General features: G+C 43.9%; 2 protein-coding genes across 8 annotated transcripts in view; one reads left to right on the forward strand and one right to left on the reverse strand.

Annotated features, from left to right (window-relative positions):
• CAB39L (calcium binding protein 39 like) overlaps positions 1 to 6,151 on the forward strand; it is a 43,354-nt gene extending 37,203 nt beyond the window's left edge. The window contains 1 exon segment of the mRNA XM_067291970.1: positions 5,965 to 6,151. Coding sequence (XP_067148071.1) covers positions 5,965 to 6,144 — 180 coding nt within the window. The 3' untranslated portion in view covers positions 6,145 to 6,151.
• CDADC1 (cytidine and dCMP deaminase domain containing 1) lies at positions 207 to 27,562 on the reverse strand. Of its 7 annotated transcripts, none has more exons than XM_067291933.1 (10): positions 27,474 to 27,541; positions 26,637 to 26,719; positions 23,699 to 23,793; positions 22,750 to 22,927; positions 21,312 to 21,890; positions 19,251 to 19,300; positions 17,994 to 18,163; positions 17,277 to 17,466; positions 16,546 to 16,606; positions 7,559 to 7,712 (listed from the first exon to the last, which is right to left on the reverse strand). In XM_067291933.1, the coding sequence occupies exons 2-10, from the start codon at positions 26,668 to 26,670 to the stop codon at positions 7,564 to 7,566; spliced, it is 1,506 nt and encodes a 501-aa protein (XP_067148034.1). In that variant the 5' UTR covers positions 26,671 to 26,719; positions 27,474 to 27,541; the 3' UTR covers positions 7,559 to 7,563. The 7 variants fall into 7 exon arrangements, with proteins under 7 accessions (XP_067148043.1, XP_067148034.1, XP_067148027.1 ...); XM_067291926.1 differs by having other exon boundaries at positions 27,437 to 27,521; XM_067291942.1 differs by lacking the exons at positions 7,559 to 7,712; positions 26,637 to 26,719 and adding an exon at positions 207 to 307 and having other exon boundaries at positions 27,437 to 27,562.

The following is a 27,562-nucleotide window of genomic DNA, read 5'->3' on the forward strand; positions in this document are numbered from 1 at the left end:
ACTTTCTCTTCTGCTTATAAAAGGGTCTTTCAAGGTGGGCAAAAGAAAGGCCAGAACAACAGGGCTAAGGGGTTTCCAAATCACTTCAGATATCTGAGTGTGTCTTAATAGAAAACGTTTCCGTCAGTGAGCATCAGTCTGATTTGTCTTTGCCTTCCTTCAGGTGAGATCTAAAGCAGCACCACTTCTGTTTGGGCTGAGGATAGTCACTCAGATAGCAATGAGCTGGAAGGTAACAAAATACATAGCTTCTAGATGGTATCCACAGCACCTTCCCCCACTTCTTAGGTCGTTTTACCCAGTGGCGCTGAGGAAAGATAAAAAGAAAACAGTGCGTTGAAACTCTACATTAAGACTAAAAGTGTAAACGGTGTTAGCACTGTGTAACAGTGGGAACACAATTTGCTTTTAAACCTATTAAAAAGATTTGGTGAATCTGTAATGAGTCTAATCCTTCCCTCTTTTTGCACTGATTGTTAATGCAGCTGTGAACACTTACCAGATGCAGCCAGTATCCTTTTTCTTGTTATGATTAATGCCAATGGGGGAAAAATTAACTTTTTTTTTCTTATCAAAAAAGTTCTCTTCTCTGGGTCAGAGATGGAGTGGAATTGTTGTTATGCAAAGCTACCTTTATTCTGGAATTAACACATTAATTTCAAACTATGTAAATAGAGTTGGTAATGATTTGCAGAAGGGGGGATTGAGTCTGTGAAGATATCCTTCACCAAGATGGTTAAAAAATATACCAGCTCACACCAAAAGGCATGCTGTTCCAAAAAGTTACATGACCCTCTGCAAATTCAGGATGACTTGTTGAGTTTTGTAGTTCTGCCATTTCTGATTTGGAAAAAAACTTTGGGGTCTGTGGTGTGGAAGCTTAGGGGATGTACAGCTGCTTCAAAAAGCTTTTCCTTTACAAAAAATGCCTCAAGGAGAATTAAAAAAATAAATCCCTCTCTGAAATAAGCAGCTTGGTAAGCTGTTTGCTTGCTGACTTCCTCCGTAATCAGCCGAACAGTGAGTGCCTACTCCTCTTCCTCCTTATCAGGAGGTTTGCAGCTCCAAGATAAGAGAGCAACCAGGCTCAAAGCACTTGCAGCCTTGGAGATGCCTAGGGAGGGCAGGGATCAGAGGACTGGGCTCCGTTAGCCACTCTGTGAATAAACAGGTATAGGATATGTTATAGGAAATTCCATTGTGAACCAGCTTTGTAGAGGGGGATGGGTAAGAGCATTTTCCCCAATGGCACTTTTTTAAAATGAAATACTAACTGGCTGAGAGCCAGCAAAAGAAAACTTGAAATATTTCAAGAGAATGAGGGCAAACACTGCTGCCTTGCTGCTCCCTGTTCTGCGATATCCTTGCCTCCTGCTTAAGGGTTAGTGCTCCCAAGCCTGATTCTCATCAGCTGAATTAATTCTGTGCTAAAGTAACTGGGAGAAGAATTTAGTACTCAGCTTTTAATCTTTCATCAATTTTAAACTGTACCTGCGTTTTTAACCTGTGCTTATAAAATACCTATACAGTCCTGGTTGAAATTACAGCAGACAAATCACAATGATTTGAAATCAAGGATCTGCTGAGAAGCTGATACTTGCTGCTCTGTCTGAGCTGCCAAAAGATTTGGGTTTAAATTACCTGACTTGGATGTTTCACCGGTTAGACATACTTGAAATAAAAAAGTGGTTGTTTTGCAAGTATCCAAATTCCAGCTTTCCCATGCCCCAGCCGAGCCCCCAAAAGGCACATGACTCTTAGCTCCCTGAGGCAACTTCTAGTTATTGAAGATTCAAAACTGTAAGATGTAGACTAAAACGGTGAGCACCTCTAGCTCGAAAATAATTTGCGGGAATGTTTGGTGGTTAAAAATGGCAGCAACCCTTCAAGCTCTGAGAACATTTTACTCATCCAGGATGCTTCAGGCGGGAAACTGAAGGCACACGGAGATCCCACTTGCGGTGCCTCCTTCCCCTGAGGAGGTGCTTGACCTTCCTCCCACCTCCAGCTCCTCCTTTTCCTTTTGCCCGAGCAAAATGGAGCTCCTGCCTTGTAGCGTCCTCCCAAAGGCTTGCGGTTGCCATATAAAGCTGGAAGTCACAGCAATGCATGCATGGGGATTAGCCAGTATTTAATCATTAAGAAAAGCTAACACATTTCACCCCTTTTTGTTGCCTGGAGCTGTAGACTTTGACAGTCACCGGTTCTCCGTATTGACTTCAGTGACGAAGTCTCAGACTTCAACACACGCAGTTCGCGGGCCGGATGCTGGAAAGGGCTGTCCAGCTCCTGTGATGGATTTGTAGCAGTTATTAGAGGAGCTTGCTCTGTGTTTGGCTGTAGGAGAGCAAAGCTTCCAGGTGCACCTGAATGTGGTGCAAGTTGTCCTTCAGCCTTGTGAATTTACAAATAAAGGCTAATAACAAGGTCTCCTGGCTTTCATGGGAACGTATAGATCCTTCTGAGAAACCCCCCACAGTGGTGAATTGGGATTTTGTAACGTTCTGGTTCCAAAGCAGAAATGTAGTGAGATACATTTTACTGTTTAAATCTAAAAATAGAATGGGTACACTGGGTTTCGTGACCTTAGTTTTGTTTTTCTATTCTCTTCTGTGCCCATTACGGAGCTATATTCTGCAGCTTGCTCTGCGAATGGTTTCACATAATTTGACCATACTGGCAGTTTGCTCCCAACAGGTGGCTGAAGCCTAGTTTGCGTGGATGGGTCCTCTCTGTGTCTCAGCTGGAGAGTCTATAGGGCAAGAAATGCTACGCTAAGCACTACCCTACAGGCAGCATCAACTGTGCAGCGCTTCTGTGCGTAGCCTCTGTTGTGAATATGGGAGAAGCTTGATGCCCAGCACCATTTCAACAAGTGAATCGGCTCATAGATCTGTTCGATAGCATCAAAGCCTTTGGATTTGGCCCTTAATTCCTCACTCTTCAAAAGCTGGCCAGAGGGTGGAGGAGCTACCAGGGTCGAGGCTGAGCGATAGTTGGTAGCTTTGGCCTCCTCTGTTCAAAGGGACTTTGTTCAGAAGAAAAAAGTTTGTGTGTAACCCCGGAGTAAGTCTTAAAATACTCGCTGCAGGGTGCCCAACCTCTGTAATCACTTTTTGCTCTGCCGTATTCCCAGAAGACAGCGATGCCTGGTTATTAACTGTGAGGAAGCGAGGCCAGACTTTCCAGTCAAGTGGTTTTGGTATTTGTCTGAGAATATACAGTGCATGACTCTTAATGCAGAAGAGAGCAACAGTTCCATTTTGGACGACTTTTGAAGCTTCTGAGTTGATTTTTATTCCAGTTCTTTTGAAAATACTCACCAAATGGAACTGTGCAGAAACAGCTGTTTTTAGAGTTGGGATTTTAATATGAGTTCTGTCTTTATTTCTGGTCTCTCTTTCTCATGTGTCTGAATTAAGTGCTCTAGAACACACAGTCTTTCCTAACAGAGCCGTAGTAGAAACTGATTTTTCTGTGAAGTTAAACTTCATGTTAGTAGAAATGTTCCAGCTAGTTCTGAGAATGATTTCTATTTTCATGGATTTATCTCTTTCTTTATGATAATACAGAGTTCTGAATTAGTGAGACTCTTTTAAAAGTAAAACCTTATGGTGGTCCTGGTCCTGGACTTTGTGAAGCTGATTAGTTGGTACTTGCAGAATTGATTTTATTTTCATAGTTAAAACATTGAATACCACTTCAGGAATTTTCCAGTCCTGTAACATTCTCGCTTTATGAGTCCCCAGTGACATTGAGCAAGACTGGCAGACGAAATTATCTTTGTTTGAATGTTCAGTTTGACAGTTTTGCAAGGGGAAGATTATAATCTATAAAAAAATCAAGCAGGAAGATAAACAGGATGTGATATTCAGCTAAGTGCTTGCTACGGTAATACCACTTGTATGACCAGTGTGAAATGCTGGTATTTACTAGGTTTACCACTCGAACCTTTCAGTCCTGTTTGCAGACCAGATAGCTTTTACAAGAAAAGCGATTTTGATTTGTTCATTTGGAAAGTCAGGTTTGAGTTATCTTTAAAGAGTGGGGGAAGACGTTCAGCACGTCAAGGTCAAGCCTTCCATGAAGCATCCCGTTTGAAGTGCACATTAGTCAGATGATTTCTGAAAACATAGGTCCTGTAAGCGCATTTTGTTGTGTTCTTGTGTTGGCCACAAAAGGGGAAGGGAGCGCTGCATCACGGGGGGAGCCAAACCTCTGCACCCGCGGCGTTTCAAGGTTTGTGTTCCCTGGAGAAGGCGCAGAGGGGAAAGCTGCAGAGTACGTTCGCTGGTGATTCACGTCCCCAAAGCCTTTATTCCTCAAACCGAGGGGAAGCAACACATCGATGGTAGAATATCAAAGTTATTTGCGAGGAAGGGATATTGCTTTGAAACGCTCCCAGCAGCGACAGGACAAATAGCTGCCGCGAGTCCGTCAAGGGCAGTGAGAGCTGTGAGCTGACCGTCTTACTGACTGATGAATGTGTCCCCGGTAAGCGGAGGTACTTTGAGTGCTTGGAGCATCGTGCGGGAAAGCTGTTATTTTCGGGTGGCTGCTCTGAAGGGCTCCTAGGGGAGCCTTGCACTGTTGCCTCAGATTGTGAAGTTTTACGATGGCAAGGAGGCAAAAAATAAATGATTTGAGAGCAAAAGCTCAAGGTGGTCAGAGAAAGGAGATGTGCAGGGCTGTGCAAAGAGGGAGCGAGTAGCTGGAGATATTATACCGTCACGAGGGCCATGGTGTAGCCACTAGATTGAGGAAAACTGTGTGTAGCCCCACAGCGAGCTGGTGGCTCTGCACCTCCCAGCTGGATCTGGCCCACGTTTTCACTTGGGTAAAGTCTCAGCGAACATAACGTGACGCAGAGCTGCGGGGCAGGGGTGAGCGGTTGTGTCGTCCGTGCTCAGCCTGGCAAAATGCCGTTCGGTGCTGTCAGCAGATGTTTGTTTTTATTCTGGTTTGAACAAGCTCAGAGGAAAAACTGGCCATTTTCCAGTTCTGTCCATCCTTAATTTCGTCTCATTGGGTGCAGAGTAACTGGAGTTATTTATGTCATTGCACAAGCGCCGCGCAGTGTTTTGTTGTCCAGCCATGGCAACCTCGGTGGAAGCCAGATGTGGGAACTCTTCTCGTCGTTGCCGTGCGTGCGTGTGTGCGTGTGTGTTGTTCCTTCGGCAATAACGCCTGATGTCTGCAGACCCAGCATCCTGAGAGCCCTGGGAAGAACTTGTCACTGCTGGCCTTTGCAGTCTGACTTAAACAAAAGGCAGAGAAAATGTTAAAGAAGAAGTGTCACAGTGCCAGCAAGGGTATACTGAGAGAGCAGGCTCCTCCATGCCTCCAGCTTTGCAAGGGGAAAATTCTGAGCCTGGTTTGGATTACCCTTAAAAATTACCATTTGGAAAGATGGGCAAGCGCACGGCGCTGGGCTGGCTGCAGTCGGGGCCATGTATCCCCCATCGGCTCCCACGCTGCCATCCTGCTCCGCTCCGCGAGGGCAGCACCAGGGCTCAATGTGCCACGTTGCGCCCGTGGCTGTAAATTTCCAGCCTCCCGCAAAAGCATTAGGCAGGGGGTAATGGAGCCTGTCGCGGCTTTTCCGAACCAAGTCTAGTTTGAGACCTGGGTTAGTATGGAAATCCTATCGATACAGACACAAGACTTCTCCATTCTGATAATTGGTTTACGCGTAGTAAGCCTGACGTGTGGAAGCAGCCGAGGATCGATAGCCAGCTCTCAGCAGTCGGGTTTACAATCAAATGCTTTATTAAAAAAGAGTAAAAATAAGGGGAAGGGACAGCACAGAGGCACCTTGGCTTCGGTCTGCTGCTGCAAACCCACATGTTTGCAACTCTTTTCTCTGCCTGCCTTGGGCCAAGGTGCGTAGCAGCGGCCTCTCTGCCTGGCAGCCTCCCGCAATATTGTCACTGCTTGTTCCTTTTTTTTTACTTTGCATATTAGGTTTTTGTGGCCAGTCCAAACAAAACACAGCCTATCGTGGAGATCCTGTTGAAAAACCAACCCAAGCTGATCGAGTTCCTGAGCAATTTCCAGAAAGAGAGGACGGATGACGAACAATTCACCGATGAGAAGAACTACTTGATAAAGCAAATCCGAGACTTGAGAAAGCCGACGGCATGAAGAACTTCCTCTCGTTTCCCGCTGTAGGCATTAATCTCATTTGTTAAGTTCCTCTGCGTCCCTTAAACGCCACAGTAGTGCTTGAGAAGGCACAGCAAGTGCCTGGTTTTTATTTTGTCTTTGTTCCTAGGTGTTGAGAGTATAGGGGGTTTTACATGAAAACTAAAAAAAAATCTAGAATAATATATTATTTTTAATCATGGCTATTTATGTCAGTTTAGAATTTCTCTATGATGTTAGAAGCTGGTCTGACAGATTTTTGTTTGCACTCAAGGAGAATGAACCTCTTTGCTTAACCTTATCAGCAAACCCGAGCTGCTGGTGAGTGCCCAAAGCAGGCCTTCGGAGGACTGCACCGCTTTTCCCTCGCACTGCATTTCCTTCGACTGTGCTGTAGTGCTGCATGCACACCAGACTGTGAAAGAGCACGTTTGGCTCTGGAGTTAGCTGCACTTACAGCCTGGGGTCTCTAGTCAAAGCAGTGGGAGACTAAAAAGCAGCAAAGGTCACGTTTTCGCTTTATTTTTTGCCTTCTTGCATCTTCAGGTTGTCTTTTACCCCAGAGCAGAGGTTTTCTGTTCAGCCCATGCTAGGGAAGTGGCTGGAGCACCTCTCGAGGCGCAGAGCTTTTATGGGATACCTCGGTAACGTTCAGGGGTGGCCGGGCAGCCCTGGGCTCCAGAGGGGCCCTTCGCCTGGCGCTCCCATCCCAGCTCACTCGGACCCGAGTTCGGGTTCTGCGCTGAAGTTTTAGAAGGAGAGATCGCTGCACTGTAATATTTAAGCTTAATAAGTCCTGTGGTCCCAAAAGTGTTTCCCAGGTGTGCTTGAAGAGTTTTTTGGGGGGTCTTTTGTTTTCTAATGGGAGATGAAAATGTTACTCTGATGCTCTATTAGGAAGTGGAGTCTGAGAGCAGGGAGTGGAAGTTTCTTGACTTTGTTTTCTTAATAGCCTAAGTTCTGAGTTTTCCTGTTTGTTGTAAGACATTTAGTTATCCAGCTAAAACTATAGCTACTGCTTCAAGAAAAAAGGTGAAACTGAGCTGTAAAAACAGAAGATGACTTTTTCCTTCATGAAACTGTTGTATATTGGGGCAACCGATACTTTAATTTATGCGCTTTAGAAAAGGGATGAAACCGAGCAGATTGTGGACTCATGGTTTATTTTCAGATGTCAGATATATACAAAAAAATGTACATCTTTTAGTTGCCTGGAATTAAAAAAAGATATTTACAAGCTATTAAAGGCATGATAACTGATCACTCTTTATTTCCAGCACTTTGGGTTTTTTCTCTCACCTTTCCAGCTAGCCCCTAAACTCTGTGCAGTGCTAACCGCTTTCCTTTGCCAGCCACAGCTTCGGCGGCCGGAGAGCAGCAGGGGAGCGCTCTCCCCAGAGCTAACATACCCCGCAAGCGTCACACCGGCAGCCCTGGCTGGCGGGAGACCTGGCGAGCTGGGCTGCTGGCCACCTTAGCCTCACCGTGGGCTTCAGCCCCGGCTGATACCAGTACGGGAACATCTCCAGAATAGCGGTCCTCAGAGCCGAAGTCCGATCCTGTCGCATCTGCAGAAACGAAGGCTGTTACGAAGTGCACCTGGCACTGCAGAAGAGCTGCTGGAGACATCAAAACCTGGCCATGATACGAGGCAAGGCTGCACCCACCCCGTGGTGTTTGCACAGCAGAGATGTGGCAGGACAGCAGTGGATGGAGCGAGGGGCCCGGTCCCTGTAAAGGCAGCCTTTTCTGGTGCAAGCAGCAATTAGACTATAGGGGATAAGTGACAGGAGGGCTTGTGAAAAATGTGTGTCTGTGTATGCGTGCGTGCATGTGTGTGTGTGTATGTATCAGCTTATCATACAAGAAGCTGGTCCTGAAGTAAGTATTGCCCGCACTCCTCTCAGTAACTGAGTCTTCCCCGTGCTCAACTTGCTTAGCTCTTTTAAAGAAGAAAAAGCAAAAAAAAAATTATGCACCATAATAATATTTCACAGCAGCATGAGATGCACACTCCTAATAAATTGAAAATGAGGTCTTTCCTAGTGCAACTTTGAAATACAGAGAGACCTCTCTCCCTTTCCTTTGGTGCATGCGGTAAAGGCTCCTCCTCTTCTGTCTCAGCAACTGCTCCCATGAGGAACTCGCAGTTTCTCTTATATTAATGTTTGGGGGAGCTGCGCGATTGCAGGACAAGGTTCATCAGTGTGAAGACAGGAAAGAAGATTGGAGCCTGGAGAAAGAAAGAAGATGGAGGCAGCCTGGGCTGCAGCCTCCAGATCCCAGTCCCCAGGCAGCTCAAGACAGTCTCTGCCAATTCACGCTGTGCTCCTAGCCTGCACGTAAAACCCTGTTTGATACAGCAGCGTGCCAGGAAGCTTTGAACCATATTTTTTTTTGTCCCAGGATTCAGGGAGCTTGTGCAGCTAAGAGGAATCTGATTAAAAAGGGGAAGGGCCTCCCCTATCTGCAAGGGTGTGTACGTCAGCAGGTGTGAACACACAGGAAGGCCACAGGACTTTGGCCTTCGATAAATGTGGGTGTTGAGACTGTTTGGGCCTCTCAATCCGCATACTCCGGGACTGAGATCAGAGGAGAAGGAAAGAATGACTTGGACCCTGTAATCTAATGATAAAAGTGCTCACATGAGGGAGAGGAGATCTGGATCGCATTTGTCCTCCAGCAAGTACTTTCCTCGTCTGTGAAATTGGAGCTGGGCTCAGAGAGCCCTGGCCCCTTTCCAAAGGATGCAGTAATGTTTGGTCAGTAGAGATGCTTTTTTTCTGGGCAGATGAATACTTCATTTTTCTGTATGAAGTGGAAGAGCTTCAACTTTGTGCCTGAAAGTGCCTTTCTGCAGAATGTCCTCGGTCTGGCGGTGCAGGTGGCAGGGAGGCAAGGGGCATATGGGTTTTGCTCTCTGATGAATATAAGGGTATTGAACCCAGTCTTTTCCCTTCTTGCCTAAGCACCCTAGCATAAAAGTATAAGTTCCCATGGCCTTTAATTAGGATGAGGCAGGGAGCTGAGTGGGTGCTTCCAGCATCCATCATTTTTGGACTTGCATTTTGACACCTGCCCAGCACTTCCTAATTCAGGCAACAGAAAATGCCCCTGCCATGGCTCTGTTGGGGCGAGCTAGGAGTCAGCTAATGAATGGAGTATTTCTTCCAAGGGCACGCGGAAGATGGGAGTGTGTCCTTCAGGCCCTCGCTCAGCCTCTTATGAATAGAAACCCTTTATTCCCAAATTACTGGGTGCGTTACCTTTGGCAGTGCTCTTTGGCTCACCTGTGGCCCAGCTGGCTTCACAAACCCAGGTTTGGCCTGGATTTAAACATCCCCCCCCCCCCCCCCCCCCTTGTCACAGCAGCACCCAGCGCGGCTGTGCAGTGCTCTGGGCAAGGGTGCTGCAAACCCACCCTGGGTTGGGGCAGGCAGGCAGGCAGCTGCCCCCATGGCTCTGGGTGCCCAGGGCGTGTGGGAGCCTGCAGGGGAGGGGCAAGAAAGCACCTCCTCCCTGTTTTAAAGCTAGGTGTGGGGAAAAAAACTGCAATTCCCAGATGGTCTCACTTTGTGCCCCGAGGAGCATCAAGGGCAGCGCTGCAACAAGCTCACAGGCTGGAGATGGTCTCAGTGTGGGCTGACAGTAGTGGCTCCTGCCACCTGCCCAGTGCCCAGCGGGAGGGGACTGGGGCAGGCAGGGAAGCAGCATCTGCCAGGGGAGGCGGGGGCATTGCTGAGGGAGGCAAGGTGGCTGTTCAGCCCCCCCAAAGCCCCAGCACTTTATCTACTACCTTGTCCCAAGATCGAAAGGAAAGACTTTTTAGCAGTAGGGCAACATGCTGCCATTCATACTCCGTTAACATAAAGTGTTCAGGTTTTTTTGGTTTTTTTTTTGGAAGGGTTTTGCATCTCAACACCCCAAAACCCCAACTGTGGTGGGCTTTCACAGTAGTCTCACAGCTTTCCTGAAGGCTGGCAGTGCTGAGGCAGAGCCTGGCCGAGCCCCTCAGACAAACGATGCTGAAAATTTCAGCTATAGTCGATGATAGTTGGCCTGCAGAAAATAAAGGTTGCACTGTCCAGTGCTCCAAGGAAAAGCAATGCTCAGCCCGTTCCCTTTTCCCTTACCTGGCTGCTCCTAGCCCAACCACCCTTTAAGTGCGTGCTGCTGCGATTCAAGCACTGCCCTGTACCTAAATGACAGTGCTGCCAGCCTCATTTGTTGCGCTTCCCATTCACAGGTTTTGTGCAGTCTCAGACAGTCTGGCACTTACAGCGCATAGCAACACACCCTTATCTCCTGCTGCCTGCAGTAGTGGGATTTTCTGGGTACCTTTTGCAATACTTATGCTAAAATACCTCTGTGCAGCTGTACCGTACACACTCATTCACTCCCCCATCCTCATGGGCAGTGGCACCCCAGCCCCTCGCTGGAACGTTCTCCCCCAGGAATCAAACCTGGCTTCACCCGGGGCCCTTTCGCTGCTAACACCAACCCCTCACGGCTGTGCGAACTACTGCTCGGCAGCTCTGCTGGCTGCTGCTGCGGCGATGAGCCTCTGCTCTTGTTAATGTTGTTGCTCTTGTTTACTAAGGCAAAATAGCCCTGCTTTAGAGTTAAAGAGTCTTAGGCTGGTTAAGACAGCCATGTAGCACAGCAGCAACGCTGCTCTTCGCTTCTCTTCTCGCACCATAGTCTTCGCTGTGCTGCTCTTCGCCATCTTAGCCAGGCTACGGTTAATCGCTGGCTGCTGACCAGCAGCACGCACCTGAGAGGCTCTGCATCCATGCTCTTAGCAGCAAGAGGTTTTGCCACAATATTTGGCATGGCGAAGGTGACAGCTCCTACCAGGTCCCTTGTTGCGTTTGTCACGTTAGGAGAAGGAGGTGGCTCTGCTGAAGCTGTCTCATGCTCCCACCCCTCTCCCTTCTAAAGAGAGAGAGCAAACGCCCAGAGCACAGCAGCACATCATCTGATGCCTTAACCTGTGCAAGGTGTTGCCTGCAGCATACAAACCCAGCATGCTGGCATACGCTAAGAGACAGCTAAGCTGGTCTGGGAAAACAGAAGGAGCCCCAGATGAGTGGTTAAATGTTTGTCAACATTTCTCTGCCACTACCTTTCCGTGCAGAGCAGAGCTCAGCTTTGTGCATGTGGCACTGTGGTAATTTTGCTCTATTAGAAAGCAGCACACACCATCTGCCTTCTTTGCTTTTCTCATCTCTGAGTGATGTTGCTTTCTGCATCTAACAAATTAAAGCCAAACAGAAATTCTATTTAAAGTCTGGTTCACAGACAGGAGAGCCAAAATGAAAATCTATTTAAAAGACTGCAAAGCTTGTCAGAATTAAACATGCATTACACGTGGCTCTGGGGAGCCCATCCAGTGACCATGCCCCATGCATTGCTCACTCCCTGTCTACAATGATATTTGAGTTCAAAAGCACTTCTGAAGCAGGTCTCCCATGTCCCCCCTTGGACACCTGCTCTCTAGCCCTCCCAGCCAAGAAAAAAGCTGTTGGGTGACCCACCACCTCAACACTGCTTGAGGCAGCTCTTGCTCTCCAGAGGGGGGGGGATTAAAGCTCCCAGGGGATCCCAGCGCTGCCCCGGGGCTCGCAGGAGGCACTGAACCCCCATGAGACAAATTCTTCAGTGAAGGCAGAGGGCAGTGACACAGCTTAGCTAAGAGAACAGGCAGCACCGCAGCAACGGGGACAGCCCTGGCCTGGTGTGTGTGCCTTCCAGAGCACTCTGTGCTCTAATAACACAGAGCACTTAAAAAAAAAAAAAAGCACACTTCAATATTTACTGTTGGCTTAATTTATTAGCAGAAAACATATTTTACTGTAAGGCAGATGATTAACAGAATTTCTGTAATTTGCAGTCAAGAGGTCAAATAATTACTGGTAGTTAATACCTGCAATTAAAATGATTGTTCTGGCATGAATGGAAGAGACACAAAACGCCTATGGGAATTGTACACACACACACACACACACACATACATATATATAAATATATAACTTTACATTTCTTCATTTTAAATACATTTCTCTTTTTACATAAGAAACAAACATCCTAGAGTACACTTGCAAAACAAGCACTGCAGGAGATTGCCATCTTCTGTGGCTCTCCTGGGCCTACAGATGATGTGCACAGCAGCACCTGCATGGTCTGTGAGCTGAGGGAAATCCCGTTCACACTGTTCCTATGGGCAAAGATAAAGCACCTACTCTGTAATCCCAGGAAGAAGCAAAGGTGCAGTTACATCAATAACTGGAGCCTACAGAAATTCATGAGCCTCTGGATGAATCTGTAGAAACATGGCATGACAAAAAAGGGACTTCCAAACCTTCAGCCTTATATGCAATTCCAAATTTCAGTGTAAAATTTGTACAAAAACATGCTTTTTAAAAACTAATAAGTAAAGACTTAAATTTTAAAATAACTCCTCATGAAGTGCAGATTATCAGCAACATTCATACAGATCTTCAAGATTAAATTTTATTAAAAAAAAAAAAAGCCAAACTGCCAGTGTATTTATTTAACATGTATCATATTTGCTGTGTATCTTGCTTTACCCTTCCAGGCCATCTTTGACTTTTTAAGGACTTTTCAATTTTCTATAAGTTCCTATAAGACACATGTTGTTCCTATAGACTTCTTTACTTATTTTGACATCAGCTGACTGATTAGAAAACCTGACTGGGCCTTAAACCTGCACTTCTTTTCTCCCTTGCTTTTACATCAAGTATAAAAATGTTGCCTACAGATTATGGAAACAAGTAGGTTTGGAGTAGTTTTTTGGACTTTTTAGGCTAACCTGGACAGTGTTTTTTCTATCTGTAGAAAAAGTCAAGAGTAGTTATTCCAATACAAGATGCTTAAAAGTAGTGGGGGGAAAAATATGCCATAATAAATTAATATATAATTTAAAAACAGATTATTAAGACAACCTTGCTTATGAAACACCATGTAGAAACAATACATGACTTTAACCTGGTATGGAAGCTACAAACAATCAAACAGTGCAGTCCTCGATGAGGGAAGAAACCCTATTTGAGGTCTGCATGGCAACCAGCAGTAACCCCCAAGGCTACACCTGGATCTGTGCTGGGCTCTGAACCCAGCAGGTGAGGGGCAGAGTTCTTGCTGCTGCAGATCCGGCTGCAAGTTCAGGACGTTGCTTCCTCTGCTCTAGATCACAAGACCTCGTGCAGTGGCAGTTCAGTTATTTATGAGCTACTGTGCAAAAACAGCCTTTTTAGGTGTGCCACAAAAAACAGATTTCACCATCATTCCCTTGGAGGGTCACATGTTTCTCCTTTGCTCACACTACGTGGTCCTGTGAAACGAAGCTGTATGCATCCTGCCTAGCAAGACAGCAGCAGTGCAGGAGGTCAGGCTATTGCCTGATGAGATTTCTGCTGCTAACTCTGCACGCACCACATTTATCTGGCAGCCCTAGAATAGTCTTCAATTTAACTAGGCTGAGAGAAACAGCTCTGGGGGAATGAATTCTCAAGTGGACGGCATGGCAATAAGAGCATATAAGCATTCCCCAGCTCTGATGCCCAGGTACGTAAGAACAAACTTATACTACAAGCTATGAGGAATCAGTTTCTTGATGCAGTTATAAGCATCAAGGATGGTATGTTGAATTGCATGACCAGTTGCTAAACTGGGTAAGAACAGACTTCATGTAATTAATGCCACATTAAAGCTCCTTTACGCGCTGCCTAACCACAGCTTTGCTATCTAGGTCGAAATGTTTCCAAAGCCTAAAAGGACAGAACCTACAGAGCAGCAACCTGGAACCCAATTCCCCCTCTAGGGCTTTGGGGAGGGTGACAAAAGATGACAAGACACATGAAAGAGCTGGGAAGAGGCTGTTTACCTTCCCTACCAGCAGCAGAAAAAAAAAGTTTAAGGTGTTTGTACTTGAGAGCTCTGCAGGAGAGCAAAGAAAGTCTTGGAAGTCTGCTAAAACAAACACCTAGAGATCATATTCTAGAGCAGCAAACAGATGGGCACAGGGAGAGAGACCTCTCAAGCTGAGATACAACCTTGTGTTCTGGTTACCTGGTACCTACCCCAGTACCGCCCTCAAAACTAGCAGCAACATGAGCTTGAAGTTTCAGTTCCTTTTTTAAAGGCTCTATCCAGGCACCACATGTAGTTACTCAAAACACTCGCATCTGAAAAGGTGTGGGCTACTCTAGTGGTAGGTATCACCCTATTTAAGATACAACAGGACACCTGGCACTTTATTAGCTTCTGTAGTCCTAAAAGCCTGTTAACAAAGCTGAACAGAAACTAAGCACCAAGCACTCTTTCACGTAGTGTGTCGGGGCCAGCAGGATGCATACAGCCAAATTCTTTTAGGCCTGAGTCCAGAATCTGAGAAAAGCAAAGCTAATCTCCATCTAGATTAATTCAGGTGGGATGCACTTGAGGAAGCGCACAGAGCACACAGCAGCAATGCAAGTATCACAGCACAGAAGAGCTCTGCTGCTATCTGTAGGTGGAAGAGGCATGTATGAGAGAGAACCCTGATCCACAAATCACTTATCTAGCAAGGATTTCCATCCCAGTGGCTTCGTCTCCATTATACAAGCAGTCTGAGAAGTGAAAGCCACTTTCAGGAACTAGAAATAGTTACTAGGGACTACCTAGCTACTGTTTTCCAAGAGATTCCGTTGAGCATTGTACTTGAAGAACTAGGACTTATTCTGCTAGCCCAGAGCTTAGAAATTCATTCCCTCAATTCATATACCAAGCAAAATAGACATCATTTTACTACTATTCTGACCTATCATCAGTGAACTTTCAGACTGATTTTTTTAATGTGTTAACAATGATTAGCCACCCAGTTCCTTCCACAGAGAATACAGGTAACATTTTTCCCCAGGAACTTCTAAATTAAAAATCCTATAAAATATTTAAGACATCATAAATAAACTTATTCTAAAAATCATTTTCCAAACAATAAATAAAACCCTCCCCTATTTGAAAGTGCAAACAGGCTGCATTATAAAAGTACAGAGCGAGATTGCAGAAGTGCTAAGTATTCAATAGTGGTCAAGACACAGCTTCTTGTTTTGGTGCTGCTGGTCATCTAGTGATTTTGTTTTCTGGACCCCATCTGGGGGGGGGGGGGGAGTGAAACTTATTAATACAATACTAAACACAGCCTAAATACTCACGTGCACAGGCATACTGGAAAAATACTTGGGGGAAGTATTCCCCATATTGAGGAACATGCAAACAACCATAGCAAGGGAAGCATACTAAAGAAAAAGAGCAACCCAAACCGGAGTTCAGCGTTGAAAATGCAAGCACACCATCTTGAAGAAACCATTGTTAGAAAAATGAGCCCCTTTAATGGTTGTCAAACAAAGTATCCCATGACTAATCTTTCCCCAGTTAGGTCTGAAAACCATTAGCAGAGACAGGGACAAACAAGCCCTGACGTTATGCAGTGATTACTAACACTCATAAACACTACCCTGAACTCTTCCAGGACTCATAAGGAAGTAGCCAAGAAAAAGACTTCTCCGTTAATCTAGCTCACTGCTTGCTGGGAGTTAGCTTGTACCATGTAGCTATTTGTATGGTACAAAACCCACCAGCAGCCTTTCCTATGTTCCTAGGAAAGGACTCAATGCCTTGAGTAATCACCAGATCCTTGGTGGAAAATATCTTTATGTCTGAGTCATGAAAGTTTATTTAGCTGCTTTTTCACATGATTTTCCTCACTGGCTGAGAAACATTTTAGGGCCTGACACTGGATGCCAATGGTGGGTCCCTTCTGCAGCACAAAAAGGGCTTTGGCATAACACTCATCTAAACTCCATTATCAGAAGGCAACAGCTCCCTTGCTACAGGGGTGCAGGAAGACAAGGATTGTGTGCAACCTCGGGCTCAGTTGCCCTCAAAAACAACAGAAACAAGGGAAAAAAAAGTTGACTGAAAAGCACTGGCATAGAATCTACATCATAAGAGAAGCACTGGAAATTTCCACAAAACATTTAAATGACTTGGCGGAGACCAGTTTCCCCTGAAAAACAACAGCACTCCAAAAGTACTTTAAAATCTTTTTAGAACATGATATAAAACATGATACAGTAGTCTGGAATGATCAGTGTGCAAAACAGCATATTGTAGGCCTTGATAACAGAACTACTAGGTTTTGTAATGAATGCAAGTGCCAAGCATTTGTTAAACTTATGTTTTGGATTTATCCTTAGTTCATCTACCCCAAAAGTTCTGACAAGTTTCCATAGCAAAATCTAACTAATTTAAATCAAACCCAGAGGAGCTCAGGTTTGTTTAAAAATGAATGTCACTTACTGACTTCAATCATAAAATGCATTAATGAAAAACACTTACTTTCTCTGGCTGTGGGATCATGGAATTCAAGGACATTAGTGTGAAATGGATTTAGTTGCCACTGGTAAGAGAAAAAAAAAGTTTACTTATTCTAGAAGACAGAAAAAAGCAGGGGGAGAAAAAGAAAATACATCACAGTACTTTACTGTAAGGCACAACTAGGGATGAGGTAGGAAAAAGAAGAGTTCCTCCTCACACGCGCACTTGAGGATAAAAAGCTGTTAGGGCATGTGTGGCCATTTATTCCCTTGAGAAGGAGAAACAAGCCTGCCTGAACCAACAGTGCTGCAGTCTGTCATGGTGAGCACCCCCGAATGCAGGTGCACTTGCCCGCCTCCAAAACGCACTATGGCTCTTTCAGGAGGGGCTGGAAGGGTCTACGAAAGCACACAGTCATCTCCCCCATCAGCTACTCTTCTGTGATGGGAAAGGCTAGGAGAGAATTTCAGAGCGTGAGGAAATCACCTCAAGCAGCACCAAGAAGTTAAAGGGAAATCTGCAAGGAAATAACACCACCAAAAATGGGCACCCTCTGCCCTACCCTCTGGCAAACAGCAGAGCACTCCTTCTCAGTGTCCTTGCAGAGCAGCCTCCCTGTTCCACTTGTACTTGATTAAACAGCACAAGGGGGGAAAAAAAAAAAATCCTACGTTGGCTGCAGATGCTTGCCCACTCTTCCCTTCTCACACTGCTGCCCAGAGTTTTAAAATATAGTATATTTAGACACTTACTGTAAATTTGCTTACACCCTCAAGTTCATCAAACTTCATGTATGATATGTCTGCTTTCTTTTTTCCAGCATCAACATCTCCTGCATAAATTTGCTTGATACCAGCCCCTTTGATTAAAGGTACACATTCATCACAGGGACATTTTGTCACAAATATCATGCTTCTCTCATCTGGCTTTATTTCTTGACACCTACAAGCAGTCAGAAACAGAATTTCAAAGTTATGTCTTGATGGGTTTGAATGGTGACAACTTGATATCTCATGGGAGCAAGCAAAGAAGTGCCGTGTATCCTCTACTCTCAGAGGCAGCTTATTCTTATTCAAGTGCACAAATGTAAGATGACATCTGGTTTGGTTTTATTGTCTATGAATGAAACACCCCCTCCCACCTTTCCACACATACTCTCAGAAACCTCAACATGTGCCACTTCTCCGTATTTCAGGTTATAGCATGATCCTAGCAGGAGGCGGAGGCTGTGGCTTGTATTTGAAGGATAGCTGCACACATAAGACTGAACATCCTTTATATCAAGTTCACTCAGACACTTGAAGAAACAGCAGAGCTGACTGTGTCTATGCACATCCAAGTTCTGCATCATAGGTATAAACAAGATTGTGACTGCAACCCACGCTTCATCACAGTGATATCATGCACCTGTCACAGGATTTTTTTGTGAACTGTCTCATTCTTTTCTGTGGTAAAAATAAACCCATTACCTGAATGTCAAGGCGTTCTGCTCAGCATGTATAATGTATCTGAACTTTCTGATTTCCCGATCTTTTTGTTTATCATCCATGTGTGGAAAATCAGCATATTCAGATCCAGCAGGAAAGGCATTGTAACCACAGCCCACAAAATACATTGCTCCTGTTCCATCACAGCTTCTCTGCAATAGCAAGAAGATCATCAAATCTGGAGATGTTTAAATTGCGTACTAAATCAAAGTGTTGTGCAACACATATTGCACATTTTGTTTAGTATCCGAGCATTATTAGTTCTTGCCAAGTTATAGCAATTAAAAAGAGAACTCAACTAACTGCATGTCTGTGTGAAACTTTTCCACAAAGCTCCAGAGGGGCTGCATGGACAAACCATTAACACCACGAACAACACAAAGCACTAGGCTTTAGAGGCTTTTCTTTTAGCAAGTCATACTGATAGCAACAACAAAAAGTCTTGAGGATTTAGTCATTAAGCCTTTCTGCAATATACAACAAAAAAGAAAGAAAGCTGGGGTTAGTCCCTGATGCACCAAGGACTGTATTTTACCTGTCTCAGAACACACCCTGTGACCAGTGGGCTGACAAAGAAATTGGTGATTGAAACAAGAACAAGAAACGAAACAACTATAAGCACTTGATGACAGAAGTGCTAAAAACAAACAGAAAAGCACAGGTTGCAGTTGCGTGAAGTATGAAGATTCCTGGACCAGTAACTGCACGATCAAAGACTTAAAGAAACAAACCTTTAGATGGGAAAAAGCAAACAGCATTTGTAGAAAAATATCAGTTTGATCCAAAAAATGGGCTGAAGCCAGTACAGCATTTGAACTGCATCAAAAATCTACAAGAGATTGTCAGGCTATGATTGCCCTGTTACCTCTCCAAAACCCAGCTGCAAAGAGGAACTATGCAGGGTAAGCACATGATGTCTGATCAACAGCTGTGGCAAAACTTTGCAACCAAGACACCTGGAATAACTGAAACAATGTTTAGGGAAGCAAACAAACTGAGAAAAGCTAGGCAAGGACACTGGTGGTTACTGAACTTGTTTATCCTATTCCTTCATCTTGACAACGTAACATTGAATCAGTCATTAATTTAGTTACCAAAGAATGAGAAGTGAAAGTTTTCTATAGCACTGTGTGTGTACAAGTTTATACATATGTGCATTTTTCAAAGTAAAATAAATTCTAAGAAGATACATTTGTATGAATTGTGAGTGCAAGAAGTGGTAAGTTTTTCCATACTTACAGATTTTCCTTCTGCCCAAATAATAGCTCCAACTCCTGTTTTATGATCCTCTAAAATACAGAATGTTTTTAGCAGTGAGTAACACATAATGTACTTGTACATTATACATTAATATATGAGATCAGAGTAAGGAGGAACATTCTTGGGTGCTTTGTGGATAAGAGAAACGAAGCGCAGAAATATAAGAGCTTCAATGTCATATGAGCCTACTGCAAAAGCAAGGGTGTGGCTAGCCATTCTGAGACTTGGCTAGGTACATATGTTCACAAATGTTGAGAAATAATCAATGCACGTATCAGATACGAAAATGTGGGCCAAGAACATACACAGGTTAGCTGATTTGAGACTGCAAAACTGATTTAAAAAACTCTTCAATTTATCACTAAAATTAATCTCTGCCAGTTATAAAGTTCATAGTTCTGTAGTCTCAATTCCTAATAAAATTTGTTTTATTTTATACCTAACTCAGAGACAAAATGTTAACAATCGAATTCTGTGGGCTGTTTGCCATCACCACTGCAGGAACACTGGAAAAGAACTTTCCATTATGTAACTTGGAAGTCTTTTATGCAACTTGGAAGTCTTCCCCTGGAGTTATTGATGAGAGTCTTGACCAGTTAAAATGGAGCATATCAAGGCGAAAAAAAAAATTCAGGCTTCCACAGTGATGAATATTGTAGACAAAACTGTTTCAGTTAACCATTTTTCATCATCCTTAGCATTACTACCACACACCCTCACTCAAAGAGGGTCTTTTCCTGCCAAGGGCTGACAACTTTATTTGCATTCTACATATTTATTAGTCGCTGATGTATATTAACCCAGCACAGAAAATATCTTATGACCTCACTCCTCTGGTAGCCACCTGTATGATAATGTAAAGCATCCGAGTACGGTGTGGGAGGTGCTATTTATTTTAATTTCATACAGGATCAGGACCTTATAACAGGATTAAAGTGGAATAAGAGTCTGTTCAAACACAGACCTGAGTCCAGGCTGAACAGCACAGACAAAACTGAATTCTGCTGCCCCGAGAATGAATACTGAAGCTGGGCCATTTTATCCTGCTCTACACAACAGTAGTTGTGCAAAAACCACACAGCTGGTTCCAGGCAACTTCTGAATTAGTTCTAAAACCCAATCTCCTTTGCAACTTTTGGTGACAAAATTTGTGGAAGGGTACCAGGAAAAAAAACAAAACAAAACAAGAAAGCTTTAAAACGTGAAGATCCACCCTTTCAAATCACAAGGTTTGAGTAAGTCAAAAGGCACACTGTGCATCTAACTAGATGGGGGGGGGGAAGGGAGGGAGGGAGGGAGGGAGGGAATACTGTTGTTTTAAGCTTTAAATATATACCACTTAATTGTCCACAAAGGTTTAAAAAAGCAACTGTCCTATCTAGATGGAAACATCACTAAGCAGCACCATCAAATTTTAAGCCTTCAGAACAGAACTCTCCAGAAGAATTTACCAACTTACTGCATCCCTACACAGACAGAAAAAAGTGCTGAACAGAAGTAGTCTTCATCAAAGGATGTAAAAGTCAATAAAAAAACTAAGAAAGCCTGTGTATCAAATCTCCAGAATCTTTGCAAACAAAAAGACATCAGATATATAATCAATGTCACTAATAACACTGGTACTAGGAAACTTAACATAACTGTACTTAAATCCTCCTGGAGGAATATTATTCCACTGCTGTTTTTTGAGAAGTGTACACAATATCAAACAGGTGCCAATACATTAAGCGTAACAGAAGCATCTTGTGAAACATCGGTAAAAAGAGTCTCACAGCAGCTTGAAGATTTTAAATGCTATTGTTCTCTTCGAGATAGATGTTGCATGTGTTGGCAGGGCAGGCTTTGCTAGCACTGTACATGAAATGCAATGATTTTTGTCTTGGAAAACCTCAGTGCTTTTACAGACTATTTCAAAGATGTAGGAATGGAAGTACATGCTTCAACGACTTGCTCAAGGGAGTATTTTGAAGAAACAAGACTGAAAACCAGGAACACTGTAATCACAAGAGTCAATCTTCTCCCACTACAGTAACAACTCACCTGTCCGATAGGCAAGTAGTCTGGCTTGAATCATACAGTGCCTTGCAATTTCTTGGGGCAAACTCTGATGGTACGTTTCATTTGTTGGCTGTGATTCACGGCAGTAAAACCCAAAGCATCCAAAGACAGGGACACTGGCAGCCACTGTGGCCAAGACCAAGACAAGATCTTTCATATTTTGTCTAAGGTTGCTGAAGTACGGATTTTCACAGAGATTCTCCAGTCCTATTGTCATCAATATTTGCTTGTGCATTTCCTCATTTGAAATTAGGAATAAGCTTTCATACTCTTTTATTTTCTCTTGCCTACATTCAGTATAAAAGTCAGTATTAAAGCCAGGCTGAGATTTTGCTATTTTTTGAATGAAATCGAATTTGGTGGAAGTTTCTTCAACAAACTGCACCATATAGCACACTAAGGGCTGAAGCAAGACACACACACGAGCACGACTATTTGACTTCAATCTTTCCACTGCTTTGGCATCTAGCTTTGCATCATCAGTAGTCATGGGATTGGACACCTCATTCTGCAAGCTGATTTCAGGATCTGCAGGCCAGTAAGAAATTCTGTTCACTCCAGCTGTAAGATAAGGTAATGCAGCAAAAGGAACTGTGCAAATACAGTGGAACATAAACCTCATACTCAACACATTACCTCATAACTCTGTTTTTACTCCTTTCAGGCCTTGGGTGCTGCTTAAAGGGTGTCCTTTAACTTAGTTTAAAGGGTGTTAGCATTCTGCTAACAAGAATGCTAGCAGATACCAATATCAAGAGGTTATCAGACCTGATAATCAGACTATAGACAGAAGTAAAAGTTTGATAAGTTGCAAGATCCCTGGGGCAGCCTACTTTTACATTTTACCTACAACAGATACATTACCACTAAACAAGGGGTAGCACTAACAGAAGCTGCTGTTGAGATCAAAGAGCAATACTTCCAGAAGGGCTGTACCAGCAGATCCCATCTCAGGAAGCGTGACATGTCTTCATCTCACTTGAGAAAAAGAAGCCTTCAAGTACTCCCTGTGATTTCTGCACCAAATAACCCCTTCCTCTAGTGCCACTAACAAGCAATGAGAGGGCAAGGAAAAATGTAGCAATCTAGGCGTAGTCATCAGGCTTAGGGCTGTCTTGGAAAAGTGCCACTGGTATGTCAGAATCTCAGTGCTGCATCCCATCCAAGAGATGAGCATCGCTAACAATATTGGTGGCACTGAAAAATAGGGTCTCAGTACCAAATCCTAATTTCTGGATCATCAGCTGCTGGAAATGCACATTCAGTTCTGCTTCTACCCTTTTGAAAAACATCAGTGCAGGTTATGCAAGCTCGAGATCAGGACTGACAACTGGAACAATCTAAGAAGAAAACTGGCTTTCTCATACCACCAACGATAAGCATAGCATTTACTCCTACTATACTATAGTCATTTGCTTACCGTTTACAATCATTTTTAAACAGGCCGAACATGGTTTTCTGGAAAAATAAAGATCACAGTTTTTAAGTCTTGATCCATGTTTAATGAGTGCAATCTGACCAGCGTGCAAGTCTGCGCTGGAACAATGAAGACCAACAATCTTCATGTTTTTCACGACAACAAGACCACTCTTCTTTACCTACAGAAAAAAAGCATCACTATTATTAATTTATTTTAGCATCAAATTGATAGACATGTCACAGCTCATCCTTGGGTAGCAGTTAGCTAGCCAGAATCAGAGCACATTGCTTCTCATTACAAATTTGGATATGAATCAATAAACAATCTTTATGTTACATTTCCTCTAAGCAACACTTTTTTTTCCTGCAATTTCTATGTGTGCATGATAACATCTGAGTACTATGCCCCTGTTAAACTTCAAATCAGGATTTGTCACGAATTCCTGACTTTCCTGGTCTAGGTTTTGTTATGGGCAAAACACAGAGAACATGGAAAATTCTGTCAATTAAAACTGAAAACCTCTCTGATTCACTCCCTGGAGATGACAGCTAGCTCCTTTGTTTGGCACAAGGGAACAAGAGATTCACAAGGAGATTCTGAAACCAGCCATTGCCCTTATTCTGGTGGGGTACTCTGCGCGATGCAGGGAAGCCCTCTGAGAATGCTGATGAATTTAATTTCTGTCTTAATCTTGACCAGCCTGAGAGCCAACTGCTTGTCTAGCCTTATTTCTGTCTCTTCATTTGCAGAAACTAATCTCGTTTCTAAAGAAGCTTCTGTGAAAAAAGTCTGTTTATCACAGACATGATCTTTCACATGTGGATTCCTATGTTTTCTGGAGTATCTGCCATATGTCACGTCATGTAAAGAGCAGTCTGGTTAAATTCACTGCAGAAACTATTAGCACTTGTTCAGAAAGACCAATTAACTGTAAATGTATATATCTTACTTGTGATTTCTTCTGTTGCTCAGCTGAGGGAAAGAGCTCCATCCAGAGACTGAACAAAGTAAAGAGATTGACCTTAGAAAGTCTTGGTATTTGACCTGTCATTAGAATAATAAAGAAATATTTATTAATAAAAATTATAAAGAAAAAACACATTGTTTTAATAACTAAGATATGCAAAGGGATGCTGCACAGCAGATGTGAACAACCTTTCAAAGGTGGCACACTGCATTCCATATTTCTCTCCTAGATTAGAAGCTAAGTATGTCAGGAAGGACACACTCGGAGCTGGAAAAGGCAAGCTGTGGACAGTTAGTGGAGCCATATCTTGCCTCTCTTTAAGGGAAGGTTATCTTTGCCTTTAAGCTCTGAGATATGATTTCTTTCAGAACTGCCCAAGCTTCCAGAAAGGAGAAACAAAACTGGCACAAGTTCTATATTTCAAAAATCTCCCCACTTTTAACAACCTATACATTGAATTTTCCATTCTATGAAACAATGTAGAAGCATATAAGCCAAGCAATCCAACATGCAGCAAGATTTTGCTTATAATGAGGGCTATGATCAGTTGTAGTGTCTTCATACACGCTTCCCCCAGCACTAGCCCCAACCACCAGAGTTATCTAACCTGGCTGGTAGGTGAAAGAAAACAGAACCTTTCTTCAGACTCAAATAAAAATTTTGAGCAATTTGCAGATTTTCTACACCACAGCTTCAACTGAAGCTAGTCAGCCAACCATTTCTGCTATTACAGCAGCTAATGCCACACTGTCCTCTTCAGGACAATAGTTTGTCAACCCCAAATGCTTGCAGCCAGATGCAGAGATCAGCTTTGTACAATAAGAGAAAGTGGTGATGCTTTCACTGAAACTCAGGGAGTTAATTCTACTTAGCAATAAAGAGCAGAAATCACAGACCAGATCACACATAACTCAATGCGCTTGCATGATTCACAGATGCTTAAAGAAATCCGAGACGTATCTTGTAATCCAGCTTCAGGCTCACCACATATAGAGCAAAAATACCTAAGTACACGTCATGATCTTACACCAACACCATCAGCTAAAGCAAGGAGCCACTGCGAGATCTACCAGTTACAACAGCTCTGGAGAAACCTGCTTCTGAATTAGGATTTTTACAAAATCTGCTTAGATTTTTGGTTAGATTTTTATAAAAATTTAAACCTACTACTCAGATGGCTGTCACTCCTGACCAAATAACCAAAAAGGTAGCAAAGAACCACTTCTAAGCCCACCAATCACCTTATGATGAGCCAGATCACTTCTACTCAAAACCTGGACAGTGTAGCACCCTAGGCCACACTCACAGCATTGCTGAACATGCCGCAAATAAAAATGAAGGAAACCCTGCATTGGTCTCTAATGCTCATGCCATTCCAGATGTAAAACTGTCTTGCCTCACACTTGGAAGAGGTTAATTAAAACTCTGCAAAAGCTCCAGTTCCTCTTTCAGTGGTGCTTACAGAGAGCTGTAATGAGCACACTGAGAAAGACATTTCTTTAAGTAGTTTAAGTAGTTTGAAAGAGGTTTATCCAGATACTTAGGTTGTTCTGGTTGGAAAAAGGGTTTAAAAAGGGGGCTTAGTCAGTTTTATGATATGGCTGTGAACTCCAACAGACAATTAGGACAGTGGATAAACATGCTTCCTTGAAACCCATGACCAGAATACCATTTTCACCCAATATTTTTGCAGCATTTTCACACAGAAATGAGAGCAAAATTACTAGAGGTTTTGGAAAGAGATGATGTCCTCTCAGTAGCACCAGCTGATGCCACACTGTCCACTGCTCCTTAGACAGCACAGCTATGCCCTCACTGCAATAGCACTGCAAGAGGCACCTGGCTAGCAGAATCAGACACACATGCTACTTAAAACTTTCAGAAAGCATGAGGAAGATTTGTTCTCACTTGTACTAAAAACTGTAAAAGAAAGCCTACAAGCCACATTTACACATGCAGAATTTGTTTTCTTAAATGTTCATTCAGTTCATTCTTGTTACAAGCCCTGTTCATAGCTGTTGTAGCCTGTGCACAGTTCCCAAATGGCAAGCTAAAATAAACAGTGCACTTTACACTTACTCACACATCTCCCGTCATGATTTCAATAATAGATGAAGACTCATCATACAGAGTAGGTTTAAAACAGAATACACAACAAACAGAAACAAGTTTGAACTGCTGTTTGTTTTCCTGGGCCTAATCTGAATGTGACATATTTAATACACTAGAAACAAATCAAAGAATGTACTGGTTTGCGTCCTGTTATGAATTGACATTAATTTATAATAAGAAGCAGGAAGATATTATGATGAAAGAGGAAACTACAGCGGTCACAATTATGATTTATATATAACCTCCCCTTTACTCATTTATGTAGTTAAATGTTTTATTAAATTCAATAGAGTGAAGAGAAGACAGATTAAAGTGACCTGGAAATAAATTTGAAGATGGGGGACACCTGTAAATCCCACAGAATTTAAAAGCAAGTGCAGAAGAACAGGGAAGAGAAAGAATCAGGCTCTTTGTTTTTGCTGCTGACAGCAAAACTATGTGAAAGGCGCTTGGCATCCTCACAGCATCCCTCCTCTACACAGCCCAGCCTCACTCTTGCACAAATGCACAATTTTACTCCTCCAGGACAGTGCTGCCACACCAGTGAAGCAAAGCACGCTCCAGGGAAGGTATGGTGTGAAGGTGAGTGTTGAAAATCCTGCTACGCCTGTACTGGCAGGCAAGAAGGAGCAGGGCACTGCCCATCTGGATGCAGCTCAGCTACATGACTTATGACACTGTTGCAGAATAGGACTCCTTAGTTCAAAGTCTGAAAAAATCATAAGATCTCATCTTACAAGTGAAAAAGTAACACAATGCTTTGAACACCACTGAAAAAGGGGATCTCAGCGTCATCATTTTAACTTACCAGATAGTGCCTGAAAAAGGAAAACAGAAACCATTTTCAGAGTTCATCTTGCTTGCTCACTTGGAAGCAGGATTTTCATAGCACTGGGAAGAAACAAACCTCATTTACGCCTCAGAGAGAGACCTAGTGGCCTTGTTGTGGTGGCCTGAGAGCCACACAGCCCATGGGCAATCTGCATGTACGCACCACTCCCCCTTGGATAACAGCAAGGGGATGTGTAAAGTCTGTCAAAATTTCCTTAATTTGGGACTTCACAGCTTTGTGATAGAGTTGTTCTCTGCCAAACTTGTACCTGGGCCCTACTATAAAGGTTAGTAACAACACTCCTCAGAAGGGAAGCATTTTTAATCAATTAAAAATACAAGCTGTGAAACTGGAAATCATCTTGACAGGGAAGAAAAAAATACAAGTATTGGTTAGCAAAAAGCCTTATGAATAAGACTAAATGGAAGGGGGGTGGGGTGGGAGGGGAGATACTTTACTGCATTGCCTCCAACGAGTCGGAGCGTCCTATGCAAAACGCAGTAACGGGAAGGGCCGCCAGAAGCTCTGGGAGCAGCCGCCGGGCAGGAGAAGCCCTTAGCAAGGGCCTCACGAGAGGACGACACGGAGCTGGGCGACACAGACGCAGGCAGACAGACCCGACACACACACGCACAGACAGACGCCCCCCTCCCCCCTCAGGGCCCCCGCCAGCCGTTAACGGCCGCTGCCCCACAGGGGCGAGGCGCGGCGCGGCGCGGCGCAGTGCAGCCAGGCGAGGCCCCGGGCAGCCGTGGCGGGCACGGGGCGGCGCTCACCGGCCATGCTGTCGGTCTGCGTGCTCGCCGCGCTCACCCGCGGCCTCCCCGCCGCCGTCGCAGCCACAGGCTCCTCGTCGTCCTCCTCCGCGCCGTGCATCAGTGCCACCGCTGCCCTGCCTCGCC

The sequence above is a fragment of the Apteryx mantelli genome, chromosome 1, assembly GCF_036417845.1.
Source record: "Apteryx mantelli isolate bAptMan1 chromosome 1, bAptMan1.hap1, whole genome shotgun sequence".
In the NCBI taxonomy this organism is placed as follows: Eukaryota; Metazoa; Chordata; class Aves; order Apterygiformes; family Apterygidae; genus Apteryx; species Apteryx mantelli.